We start from the raw sequence: 14,153 nt of genomic DNA, 5'->3' as shown, positions 1-14,153 counted from the left end.
ATAGAATGAAAATCTATTGTAACATTTACTTTAACGCAAGGTGGCGCTCATGTGCCAAAGTCCAATGCGCATCACTGGCATTCCCATACTGTGTCTGATCTACGCAGTTTTAAAATTCCTCTCTTTTCCATCTTAAGCCGCTATAATTAAACTTCTGAACTTAAATTACTTTAAAATTGCATCTTTATTGAACGTGTCGATACATAGAGAAATATGAAGATTTTTTTTTATTGCTGTAGGCCTATTATTTATAATTTAATAATTTAATATAATTTCTATAATTTCTTAATATTTATTATGCTTTTAACATGCCAATTTATCTATAGCGAAATCAACCTGAATACAAATCCATACCAAATGTATAACACGCGTATGGAAAAATACAGTCAAGTATGCCTGTGACGTTTCAAATTTTTTTTTCCCCTTTTGTGTGTGTGTGTGTGTGTGTGTGTGTGTGTGTGTGTGTGTGTGTGTGTGTGTGTCTTATCATACAAATTTCGCAAGAGTTCCTCCCTTTTTGCAGCACTTAAAAGGCAGAGACGCGCATTAAGGCGCATATTTTCAGGCGCTCTCTCAGAGCTTTGCTTCGAAGTAAAACATATTCTAGAAAACACTTCTGGAATGCATAGAGTCATTTGCCTGGTGCTACTGTCAATCCTTTGGATCTCTCCCTGTGAAGGATGTAAGTTAACTGCTCTAACAGTGAAAGTAGAGGTTCCTTGGCTAGATATGCATCTTTTGGTGTTTGTTTGTTGTACTGTACTCAAATCTATTATGCCTTGAAATAATCTTCACTTTTATTCTTACAGATGACCCTTGCTGTGCACAACCTTGTCAAAACCAGGGTGTGTGTTTGTCCAAGGGTGCTGATGCTTATGAGTGTGATTGTACCAGGACTGGATATTATGGTGTGAACTGCTCTACCCGTAAGTCTGACCCTGGATTGTCTTTACATTAATTAACATTTTGTTTAGTTTTTTATTATAAGTGTTGTTGCTTTGTCTTGCCTTACAGCTGAACTTTTCACACTCATCAAATCCACACTGAAACCAAGGCCAAGCCTAGTGCATCACCTCTTAACGCATTATAAATGGATCTGGGACATCATCAACAACATTTCCTATCTGAGAGATGCCATAATGCGCTATATCCTGACATGTAAGTTGAATTATTCACATTAGGCACTCAATTAAGAAAATATCAGAAGATCAATATCATAAAATTGTTTCTTCATTTCATGTTATCCAGCTAGGTCACATCTGATTGACAGTCCACCAACGTACAATGCAGATTATAACTACAAAAGCTGGGAAGCTTATGCCAATCTGTCCTATTACACCCGCAGTCTTGCACCACTGCCCAAGAACTGCCCTGCACCTGATCTCCCTAATGCAAAGCAGGTGGTGGAGAAGGTGCTCTTAAGGAAACAATTCATCCCTGATCCACAGAGGACTAGTCTTATGTTTGCTTTCTTTGCCCAGCATTTCACTCACCAGTTCTTCAAGACTGATTTTAAAAAAGGACCAGCCTTCACCAAAGCCCTGGGTCATGGAGTAAGTCTCATTCACGTTTAACTTGGAGGGTAAACTTAACATCCCATCAAAGGTTTATGTGGAACTGCAGTGCAACTTCTAATGGTTCTGTAATGTTTCAGGTGGATTTGGGGCATGTTTATGGAGAGACATTGGAGAGGCAACACAAACTTCGCCTATTCAAAGACGGCAAGCTGAAGTATCAGGTATGGTGCTATAATGAGACTAACTACCTTTCAAAAAAGCATTTAAATATCGCGTGTTGGTTCTACAGTCTTTAAGAGGACATTTATTTAATGAAACATGTGCGTGGCCCTTAGGTTGTAGATGGTGAGGTGTACCCTCCTCTAGTGAAGGATGTCCAGGTGGAGATGCATTACCCTCCTCACGTCCCAGAGGAACAAAAATTTGTTGTGGGCCATGAGGCCTTCGGTCTGGTTCCAGGTTTGATGATGTATGCTACTATTTGGCTGCGCGAGCACAATCGTGTCTGTGAAATCATGAAGCAAGAGCATCCTGATTGGGACGATGAGAGAATCTTCCAAACCACCCGACTCATCCTGATTGGTAAGTCAAGATGTCGTTTTCTCCTAATCCACTTAATTTTGTGGATGTGATCTAGAAAGCAAGGGATTTCATATTTTTCCTGCTTCTTTCACCTAGGTGAGACCATTAAAATTGTTATTGAGGACTATGTTCAGCACCTGAGTGGCTATCACCTCAAGCTCAAGTTTGACCCAGAGCTTCTCTTCAATCAACGCTTCCAGTATCAGAATCGCATTGCGGCTGAATTCAACACTCTTTATCACTGGCACCCGCTGATGCCTGACATCTTTCAGATCCAGGATCAGGTCTATGGCCACCACCAGTTTATATTTAACAACTCCATTGTTACAGAACATGGCATCAGCAACCTGGTGGAGTCCTTTAGCAAGCAGAGGGCTGGACGGGTGAGTTTCACTCAAAGAAAGGTGAACTGTCTTTTTAATTTGTGTCCACTCTGTTGACCTAATTTCTGTCCAATTATGTATCGATAGGTTTCTGGTGGATGGAACCTGCCAGCTACAGTGCAAGGAGTTGCTATTAAAGCTCTCGAGCACTCCAGAGCGATGCGCTACCAGTCTTTCAATGCTTACAGAAAACGTTTCAACATGAAGCCCTACTCCTCCTTTGAGGAGATGACAGGTAAGATAAACAATTACATTTACAAACCGCTATGTTTACATTATTAAATATTACACAATATTATTACAAATATATCAAATGTGACCTGATTATTTAATATGAATAATTCTGTTTAACAGGAGACAAGGATCTAGCATCCGAACTGGAGAAGCTGTATGGTCATGTAGATGCAGTTGAGCTCTATCCTGGTCTCCTTGTGGAGAAGCCCAGACCCAATGCTGTATTTGGGGAGACAATGGTGGAGATGGGAGCCCCCTACTCTCTCAAAGGACTCATGGGAAATGCTATTTGTTCTCCTGAATACTGGATGCCCAGTACATTTGGTGGGAAAGTGGGATTTGACATTGTTAACACTGCTTCATTAAAGAAGCTTGTGTGCTTAAACATCAATGGACCCTGTCCAATGGTGTCCTTTCAGGTGCCTGATTTGATATATCAAAGTTCAGAAAACATTAATTCAAGCACAGTGCACTCCATGCAAAATAATATTAATCCAACTGTTGTCTTGAGAGAGCGGAGTTCAGAGCTCTAAAACATTGTCAATATTTTTTAACTGTGATTCTTGATATAATTATTATATTTCTATTTATTTGTTTATTTATTTGAATTATTTATTTGAATGTATTATTTATAGCTTAAAAGTTGTTATTAACGTGTTATTTGACATTCTGTTGGTATTGTTGTAACATTAATACTTGAAATTAAGAGTAAGCTTGTCACTTTAGGTGTTCTTTTAATACACTCTTATGTTGAAAGGAGTAATGTTTTTTTAAAGAAATGTAGAATGTAGCTGTTTTTATATCAATGATGTGCCTTTCTCTGAATAAAATTGTTGAGATATTTTTTTAATATAAGTTTGGTATCATTTTATTGCCAATTACTCTTGACACACCACACAATGCATTCTTAAAAGAAAACAAATAAACAAACACATTTTTGATACCCCAAACCGTTTACCTGTAACAAATTTGACAATAAAGAAAAGGTAGTGAAGCTGTATCTTTGTAATACTTTTGCTTATTTAAAACTTAGTGGATGACTTAGTTCTTATTCTTTAGATGGTGCTTAAGGCAGTGGGCTCAACCAGAGGGACAGGGCCACAGTGGGGCCTCATCAAACTTTCATTGGGGTCTCAGGATGACTCAAGTTCATTTTAAATAAGTTATATTCAAATTATTTATTGAATATCTTCAATAAAATGCTAAAACAGCAAGAAATCAAGATGGAGCCCCACAATTTTTTAGTTTATAAGTTGCTGAAATGACTGGAGTCACAAAATTAATTGTGATTTATTATTTTAATCTATTGACACTCCTTGTTTCCCGGGTGAAAGTGGCTTTCAAATATTGTCTTGGACAATGGGAAGCCTTGGAAACAAAAAGTTTGAGACTTATGGTATAACCATCAAATCGTGACCTTTTTGAGCTAATAGTGATTCTGTAGACCTAACTTTCCCACTGATGTGAAATCAATTATAAATTCATGCTGACAGCAATAAATCCAGAAAAATAGGCAAAGCGCAGATTAAGAATGTGCATCAGACCACTACTTTGATCTGAATCAACAATTACTGTTAAGCTCCAACATAATCAAGCTGATAAAATATACAGCACGGTGTGCATGGTAACTTTCGGGAATGTGTTTCTGTTGAAGAGGGAAAGGATTTCTGTTTCTGGGAAAGTGGCTTTGTACCTAGGACATGCTAACTGGAAGAAATATTAGAGAGAGTGAACAGTTTACTTTTCCCAGACAAAGCCCAAAATTCAGATGAACTTGGTGGTTCTCATGACTGGGAAAGATACACATTCATTTTAAGACACTAAGTGTGTTTACATGCTCATCAATACACAAATATTTACCAAATATCGGATTTTTCAAAAAGTCTGACAATGCGTGTATATACGAGATTCGTTATCATCAGGATATTCTCAGATTTTTACGTGTTGTGCTGAAATTTGACTACCTGCCAGGGTCTTACTCCCCACTATCTGATTGGTCTCTATCCCTTAAGCCCACTCCTACCCCCACCTCTAACCCTAATCATTGTAGGGAGTAATTGGTCCCTATCCCAACACATAACCATACTAGGGAGTGAAAAATTGGCACGACACCTGCAGCTGTACTGCCGTGCATACCATGAGGGCTCCAACAGACATAACACAAATATGTACAGTCAAATAAAAAAAATAAATGCTGTTTTTTTAGAGGTAAATTTGAGAAACTTAAGCTAGTGCTGTGTCATGAGAATAAGGGGCTGTTCTCACCACTCACCCTTTTTTCAATCGATTTCCAGAAACATTTGCTAGATGGATGTTTTTGACCACTACATCATCTTTTTTAGCACGAGAATGCTTCTCTCGAAGTCACCAGATTTGACCATTCGCTAAGCCCCGCCTTAGAGCGTTTCTGACCATTCCTGTCTTAGCAACTATTGCTGGGCTGCCATTTCTCTGACACACGTTTGCTATTTTCAAATGAGAGCAAATGGGAGAATTGTATGTTTGAGCAGTTTTAAGCAGAATTTTATAAAAACTATCCACTTAAAAAAGTGATGAGGTACTTGAAGGATACACCCAGTGTTTTTCTTTCTTTAAAAAATGTATTTTAAATAAATATCAAGAAGACAACGGATTAAACTGTGTCAGCCCTCATTCCCAAATGAGCATGAATAACAACAGCGAGAGGACACCTACCTACCTTTGATCCAAGGTCAATTAAAGCTAATATCTGAATGCTAATGAATTTATGTATTGTTTCAGGTCTTAGTAAAGCGAGTAGTAAATAAAGTGTTCACTGCATCATAGTGAGTGTGTTTTGAGCCGTTCTGTTCACTTATATTAATTTTATCAGATGTGCAATGCTATCAAATGATCCTTTTCTCTTTTTAAGTGTGATAACCATAATCAAGGGGGTGGGGCTTAGCAAAGGGTCAATTGAATGCTTTGGTGTTGATTTTACAAAAAAATAAAAAAAATAAAAATCTCCTGGGGGAGCATGCCCCTGGACCCCTCTACAAATAAAAGTAGCTATACTTTAGTAAAATTTCTGTGCTTACCCTCAAGGCGAAATCCTGTAGGCGCCCATGTAAGAACGTGCATGTAAATATGCTCATTGATTAAAAAGTCGGGAACAATATTTAGTTTAGAGTAGCTACATTTACTAGTCTTTTACTTAGACAGCTCAACGGCAAACCACACACAGTCCGTTGAATAATAGTCGGATGCATATTGCAAAAATGGCAAGCGCTGGCTGAAATAGCCAGTTTCAATCTGATTGGCTGGCTTTACACAAGTTCTAAGAGTAAAGGAGCACAGGTTTTTCTTTTCTTTTCTTTTTTCAGTCTACCTGGAATAAGGTTCTGGGCTGATAAAATGAGCACTTTTGCGGCAGAGGATTTGCCAAAGTTTGTAGGGCTAATGGAATCAAATCTTTGAAAGTCACTTATTTTCACTTATTTTAAACATATTGGCACAGGGCCAAAGTTTCATTAAGCTTTGGCCCTGTGCACTGTACTAAAGATCTGTCTGATCAAACAAAGAACTAAAATGAATAAACACTTCTAATTCAAAGAAATTAATTGGTAAAACAGGGCTTCAATTGTCCTAAGTTATAATCCTCTGGGTGTTACTGGGAGCGTTGCAAAAAATGAGGTAAGATACAAGCACTAACATGCCTTTCCAACACTGCTGACATATTTCTTATTCGTTGTGCGTGATGAGCCAAATGGCCTAACTGACAATTGGAAAAGAGAGATGAATGTTTAAGGGAAAGGAAGAGTATAGGTCATGTAAGTCACAAAGGCTTTGATTTATACTGCTCGCTACTCATACAAGGTTAAGAGGGAATACAAATATAAGTCACATGCTCACTGCACGTGTGTTGTGTAAGAAACAGGAAAGAGCAGGAAACAGATTAAAAAAGCTGGGTCTCCCACTCTGATGCTATTGGCTTCTATTCGGGCCAAAGGAGAAGGTAAACACATCTGAACCGATGCAAAAATGTTTTATGGGAAATTGCAATTTTCAGTAGCTGCATGATGGGGCCGATGCCAGGGCACTGGAACATTCTGAAGCACCATGGCGACTTCCCATGTGATCATGTTGCAAGGAATGTGTAGTTTTGTCCAGCCACAATTGTCTAGTTATAACAGATAGAACTTGGCACAGGGCTTGAGTGAGCAAGACTTGGCTTAAGTCTCCAGTTTGAGAATGTTTATTTGATTAAATAACACAATTGTCTAATTCATGTTCAGCTCATACTAAACGTTAAATATACAGTGCATCCAGAAAGTAGTCACAGCGATTCACTTTTTCCACATTTTGTTATGTTACAGCCTTATTCCAAAATGGATTAAATTCATTATTTTCCTCAAAATTCTACAAGCAATACCCCATAATGACAATTTGAAAGAAGTTTGTTTGAAATCTTTGCAAATTAAAAAAAATATATATATCACATGTACATAAGTATTCACAGTCTTTGCTCAAAACTTTGTTGAAGCACCTTTGGCACCAATTACCTTCTCAAGTCTTTTTGAGTATGATGCTACAAGCTTGGCACACCTATTTTTGGGCAGTTTCTCCCATTCTCCTTTGCAGGACCTCTCAAGCTCCAACAGGTTGGATGGGGAGCGTCGGTGCACAGCCATTTTCAGATCTCTCCAGAGATGTTCAATCGGGTTCAAGTCTGGGTTCTGGCTGGGCCACTCAAGGACATTCACAGAGTTGTCCCGTAGCCACTCCTTTGTTGTCTTGGCTGTGTGCTTGGGGTCGTTGTCCTGTTGGAAGATGAACCTTCGCCCCAATCTAGAATTTTGAGAAAAATAATGAATTTATTCAATTTTGGAATAAGGCTGTAATATAACAAAATGTGGAAAAATTGAAGCGCTGTGAATACTTTCTGGATGCACTGTAACATCAATGGACAAATGACAAATTATGGTCTGCTTACATGTGCAAAAATTCCCTGTTAAGTCTCAAACTTGTCATAAATATTATATAAATATGGCCTTGACTGCCTGCTTTAGGGATAAAAAATCAATCATAGATGCTGTCAAACTCCCAATTTGGGTATTATTATTATCATTATTACTGACTGCGTCTGAATTGTCATACCTTCAGAATATGTACTGAATTCGGCTTCTTACTTCTCGACCACTGATGAAGTATATTTATTAGGTATGCAAGTGTGTAGTACACATAGGCTACATTCCCAAACATAGGCCTACTACATCTGCCATGATGACATTGTCCTTTGTTTTTTGACCTACCACCTACTATCAACAACTGTGAAAACAATTCCAATTACACAACAATGCATTTAATTTGAAAGATCACATTTAATGTCATGTAAAAATGCTATAGTCAGTTTTACTCAAGCTTCCCATGTTCAGGGGGCCTGGGTAGGTAAAGACGCAGACTACCACTCCTGGAGTTCGCTAGTTCACATACCAGGGTGTGCTGAGTGACTCCAGCCGGGTCTCTTAAGCAATCAAATTGGCACGGTTGCTAGGGAGGGTCGTGATCGCTGTAATGTGTTTCAACCTCGGTGAGGTGCGTGGTGAGTTGTGCTAGATGCCGTGAAGCCTCCACACGCACTGTATCTCCGTGGTAACATGCTCAACAAGCGATAGGGATGCCTAGGGCACCATAATGCTCTGAAATGGCCCTGTTTAGAGGAATGTACTGTTGAAATCAGGAAGTTCCATGTGTCTATATTAACCTTGAAAATTAAGTCAAATTTGAATGTATTGAAGGCAATGATTTTCAGTAGTATCAACAGAAGAATCACTGTTTGTGTATCAAATATACAAAGTGATGCAAAGTAGTATTGCATCTGTGTACATATCTTTTATTTACTCATAAACATCCTCTACATGAAATGTTAAAACAGTTACAGTGAGGTACATTATTAGTTTAACCAAATGCTCTGTTCACTGTCATACCGACATCCCGTCTGATCTGACTCATAGAAAGGAAATGTCTCAAAATAATAATAATAATGTGAGAGCAAATGTTTAAACATCTGAAGTGCTGTAGACATTGCAAGTGTAAGTGGGTGTGTTTAGACTGAATGTGATGGACTTGTGAGGGTAATGACAACAAGCTGATTGTACAGTCACATTCCTTCAGCTCATAACCGGCAAACATTTGTCTATTTTTTTAGGTAAGGCCTGTTGGTAGGCATACAGGTCTATTTAATTGTTATTAAAATTAAGCGTAAAACTCTGTCACAGCTCAGTTAAAAAGGATATAAAAGACCTCAAAAAACAGCACTGACCAAATTTCAGTGAAATTTGTACCTTTGCTCAACAGTTGTGAAAAGTGTGAATGGTGCGTCTGGAAATTCCACTTCACATTTTCTTCCTTTAGTAACCAGCTGCTCTCATCATAAACAACATTTCTTCCACTGACTCATGCTTTACTGTTAAATGGTCGTAAGCTGCTAATTAGGATAACTGTACTTCTCTCTTTTAAAATAATAGTAATCTAAACCAGTGTTCAGCAAAACTGCCGCAGTATGCTTAATTAAGCCTGAGTGCATCATGCTGGTGGGACACTGTCTACATATTCTGGGGTGTGCTATATGCTTGGATGAATGTTGAACAATGCTGGGAATGGAAAACGTCTACCTTCCATAGTCCAATGTTAAGGAAAATCATACAAAATGAGAATTCTGGCCTCATGTATGGAGAGGATGATTGTGTACAGCCATCAAACAGCTATATCTTTTTTTATGTATTCAATAGTCCAAAATAAATAAATAAATAAATATAGACACTTGGGAGGAAGTAATCAGGCAGCTAATAGGCTCTAGTTCAAACCGCTCTTCACAGTAATGCAATTGAACAGTGGAAAAAGCTTGGTTGGCATCACTAACTGAATGAGTTATATAAGACTGTAGCTCATTGTTATGGGGGGTGCGGAAGCAGGACAAGACGGACAAGAGGTGCGGATCCAAACGCGGTTTTTATTGACTTTAACACATAAGAAATAAAAGGTAAACACAAAGGAAAGTCCACGATGGGAAAACTGGAAACTTAAAACACAATGAAACAGATTAAACACGATGAACCAAAACACAAAGAAAACAAAGAACTCAGGTAGGGAACACGGACCAGGCTTGGCAACATACAAGAAACGAACGACAATCGACCGAGACTAAACAAAGAACCAGGGTTTAAATACACAGACAAAGTGGAGACAGAACGAGACAGGTGGAAACAATGATGAGTGCAGGCAGTGAGGGAGGCCGGGAATTGTGGGAAATGTAGTTTTAGACAAGGACAGTGAAACATGGGGCGGACAACAAAGAAAACGTGACATGGAGCGTGAACGGTGACGGGTGAAAAGGAAAACACGGAGCAGACAAGGAAACATGACAAGAATGTGAAGAAACATAGAACACAAGACAACAGTGAACATGACAGAATAAAAGAAACTACAAAAAGACTACAAAACCAAAACAGGAATTAAACTAAACTTCACGATGACAGTACAAAAACAAAAGACAACAGGGAACATAACACTCATACAGGAATTCTTCCAGAATTTCTTGGAAAGGAGAGTTCATTGTCCAACATCAACAACAAATTTTCTTTAGTAATATTTAGAGAACTGAAAAACTTCCCTAGAAGCATTTCCTCATGGATTGCGTAAGAGCCTGCTGAAAAGATCTGCTTAGACAACCCTGAATTTCCATCATTGTCTAGGCTGGTTTTAACTGGTCAGTGCTGGTGGGTGCTGGTCTACATTGAAAATAAAAACATTTGTCACATTAAATGTAGCAAGTAAATGTGGCTCATGTGGTAACATTTAAATTAATTTGTTTTATTCCAGTCAAATATATTATTTGATTTTCACTAAATCAGCCTGTCTACATACTGTAGGTTACAGAAAGTAATTTTGGCCAGGAAGTAGCACAAATTCATCCAAAAATGTACTCACTCTCATGCTGTCCCAGATGTGTATGGTCCATACAGTGTAAGTGAATGGTGACCAGAACTCCAAAGGTAATAAAAGCATAAAAGTAATCCATAATACTCCAGTGGTTAAATCAATGTCTTCTGAAATATTCCGGTATTGGGAAATATTGGATTTGGGTGAGAAAAGACCAAAATGCAACAAATATTTCTCTTTACAGCTTGTCATTATGGTCTCGATTGCTAGAGGCGCTATAGGAAGTGTAATCAAGCTTGAAATCATGATTGCCAAGGAGATGGCAGTTAAGATGGACAGTGAAAGAGGAGTTACATTTTGGTCTGTTCTCACCCAAAACGAACTGGATTGCTTCCACAGATCATCACCGATCCTCGTGAGGCCTTCAAGCGACAGTGTCTTACACCAACTGTGAAATTTGATGGAGGGTCGGTGATGATCTGGGGGTGCTTCAGCAAGGCTGGAATTGGGAAGATTCGTCTTTGTGAAGGACGCATGAATCAAGCCACGTACAAGGTTATCCTGGAAGAAAACTTGCTTCCTTCTGCTCTGACAATGTTCCCCAACTCTGAGGATTGTTTTTTTCCAGCAGGACAATGCTCCATGCCACACAGCCAGGTCAATCAAGGTGCGAATGGAGGACCACCAGACCTGAACCCCATTGAAAACCTCTGAAATGTGATCAAGAGGAAGATGGATGGTCACAAGCCATCAAACAAAGCCAAGCTGCTTGAATTATTATTCCAGGAGTGACATAAAGTTACCCAACAGCAATGTGAAAGACTGATAGACACAAGAAAGCTGTGATTGAATGGCAGGGTTTTTCCACCATATATTGATTTCTGAACTCTTCCTAAGTTAAAACTGTAGTATTGTGTTGCTTCAAAATGATATGAACTGGTTTTCTTTGCATTAAAACACAGCATATTTTTTTGTTATTTTGACCAGTTGTCATGACAATATATATTTATTTGGAATTTGGGAGAAATGTTTTCAGTATTTTATAGAATAAAACAAAAATTTTAATTTTACTCAAACACATACCTATAAACAGTAAATCCAGAGAAACTGATAATATTGCAGTGATCTCTTACAGCTGTAGGTAGGAAATTATGACCATTCACATTAAATTGAAGACTCCAGTCACCTACTTATAAAAGCTATTTTATTCTACACGGAGAGGGTCCACACGTGGGGGCTGCCATGTTAGAATCGAACGACCAGCCGAATACTACTCGCTTAATCTCAGTAACCCTCCTGTTATTTGACACTTTCACTCATTGATTAAAGTAATCATGGCTGACTGTGAATTCTACATTTCTACAATGACATCTGAAACTGAAAACTATTCATTTTAAATGATGCTGCATACAAGCCTCAAAGTGTCAGTGTAAGTCCAATATCACACATAGACAAAAGTTACTGAGTGCACCTTTAATCATTACATGATGTCAACCAATTATAGAAGGATTTCTTTTTTATAAATCTTTTTTTTACAGAACAACCGAGAGAGTTACATCTTTATACATTTACAAAATAATTGTACAAGTGGTCTAAAATCATAACTAAAATAAGAGAACACATTGATATAGAACAATATGGAGCATCTCAAGTGGCAAAAAAAACATACATTTTATCAGTCCAATAAAAAAAATATGCAATTGTAACATCATGGAACATCTGAGATTTAGTCAGAGTGGTTTACTCATGTTATCCTTTGCGTTATAAACTCTCCACAAAATCAAGCATTCCTGCCTGGTGAAGATTATTTAGACAATACAGCTTTGATGTCATAAAGTGGTGAGCACTGTTTAAAGAGTCATTTCTGCTACGCATTATGATAAAACCATATGAGGCTAACGTTAGACACACACACACATAATGACCCTAATATGTCTGTAGTAAGTGCGGTGATTTACGCTTCCTCAAACTTTCACTTCTTACGCAACATTCTTTATTTGAACCTCGCCAGGCTCTACAGTACTCCTGTGGGGGAAGGGAAAGTTACAAATGTATTTTTCAATTAATCAAAGAGGAATTTTGTAGAGCAATATACTGATATACAGTAACATTTTAAAGAACATGGAATTGTTTTGAAATCTTTACTTTCAAGAAAGTCTGTAAAAGAATGGTTCAACTGTCAGTTTTCAAATATTTTAATCTCAGGTGAAATGAAACATGAAAGTTTAACGCCCAAAGTTTAATGGGTAATTTTTTACAATAAGGGTACATGAATAATCATGTGCTAACACCTGAATTAATACTTACTTCAATATAAAATAATGATGAGTGTAGGCATTGACTAATCTAAAACAAATTAAGAGTTAACCTTGACAACCACTGAAGTCATATATATTCATGCATGAATAAGAGATTGTTCACCTAAAAGGAAAATTCTCTCATCATTTACTCACCCTTGCCATCCCAGATGTGTATTACTTTCTTTCATCTGCTGAACACAAAATAATATTTTTTGAAGAATATCTCAAATCCGTAAATCAATACAATGAATGGTATCAACATTTGTGCTACTGGGTAGGGAGGAGAATTTATAGTAAATGTATCCAACTTTTTCCTATGTCCCGTGATGGTTAGCGAGAAATAAGGGCGTTACTTCCATTGTTAAGTTAACACAACTGTTGTTGCGGTGTATGTCCATTCCTTCGTTTGTAGTGGTGTTGGGATTTTGAGGAGAGCATGTATGATTTCATGAGGACATACATTAATCACTATATCAGTGTGTTACTGAACGATAATTAACAGTTGAGATTTAATCTAAGCACAAATGCAACATTTAGAGCAAAATTATTGGTTGTTTTAGTGGAGTTCCTATGTTAGTTCAGCTTCAGATGTGTGTGCTTGTCATCTTGTAATCCTGCATGTTCAAATCAGACATACACACTGAGGAAGAGCCGTGCAGTTCTCATACTTGGGTATGTAATCAATTTTTCAAGCTTTCTGATCAGGCAGTTATTTCCTTTTAAATCTGCACATAGGTTTAAAACCTTTTTCCAAGGGCGACTGACTGGTGATGAGAGGTGGTGCTTTGCTGCTGTCTGGGACGCGTCAGGACGTCGTTTTAAACCTCAAATGCAATGTGGTTTTTGATTACCACTGTATGCTGTTTTGTGATCCAATCATAAAACATTTTGAAGCCAGTTTACAACTATATTTAGCGCTGACATTTGTGATCAGATCATTCGAAAAGCATCTTATTTCCAGCTGTAAACAGGATCTTAAAATTGCTGCTGCTAGGGAATGCTGTAGAACGACTTCCGGCAGAAGTCCCACTCACATTTCTTTCCCCAGTAAGACCCCCTGGAAAAAGGTGGATAGTAGACTTAAATATTGATCAATTTCTCACTCACACCTATCATATTGCTTCTGAAGATATGGATTTAACAAGTAAATGTCCTTGTGGTTTTTTTGGAGCGTCAAAATTTTGGTACCCATTCACCTGCATTGTATGGACCTACAGAGCTGAAACATTCTTATAAAA

At 37.9% G+C, this 14,153-nt stretch overlaps 1 protein-coding gene across 1 annotated transcript in view; it reads left to right on the top strand.

Annotated features, from left to right (window-relative positions):
• Nucleotides 1–542: 542 nt before the first annotated feature.
• LOC127649688 (prostaglandin G/H synthase 2-like) overlaps nt 543–14,153 on the top strand; it is a 30,841-nt gene continuing 17,230 nt past the window's right edge. The window contains exons 1-9 of the mRNA XM_052134923.1: nt 543–682; nt 810–926; nt 1,015–1,158; nt 1,249–1,553; nt 1,655–1,738; nt 1,853–2,099; nt 2,196–2,482; nt 2,570–2,717; nt 2,837–3,246. Coding sequence (XP_051990883.1) covers nt 622–682; nt 810–926; nt 1,015–1,158; nt 1,249–1,553; nt 1,655–1,738; nt 1,853–2,099; nt 2,196–2,482; nt 2,570–2,717; nt 2,837–3,246 — 1,803 coding nt within the window. The 5' untranslated portion in view covers nt 543–621. The remainder of the gene's footprint in view (nt 683–809; nt 927–1,014; nt 1,159–1,248; nt 1,554–1,654; nt 1,739–1,852; nt 2,100–2,195; nt 2,483–2,569; nt 2,718–2,836; nt 3,247–14,153) is intronic.

This window comes from Xyrauchen texanus, chromosome 9 (assembly GCF_025860055.1).
Source record: "Xyrauchen texanus isolate HMW12.3.18 chromosome 9, RBS_HiC_50CHRs, whole genome shotgun sequence".
Lineage (NCBI taxonomy): Eukaryota > Metazoa > Chordata > Actinopteri > Cypriniformes > Catostomidae > Xyrauchen > Xyrauchen texanus.
Note: the sequence above shows the minus strand (reverse complement) of the source record. Positions and strands in the feature narration are given on the sequence as shown.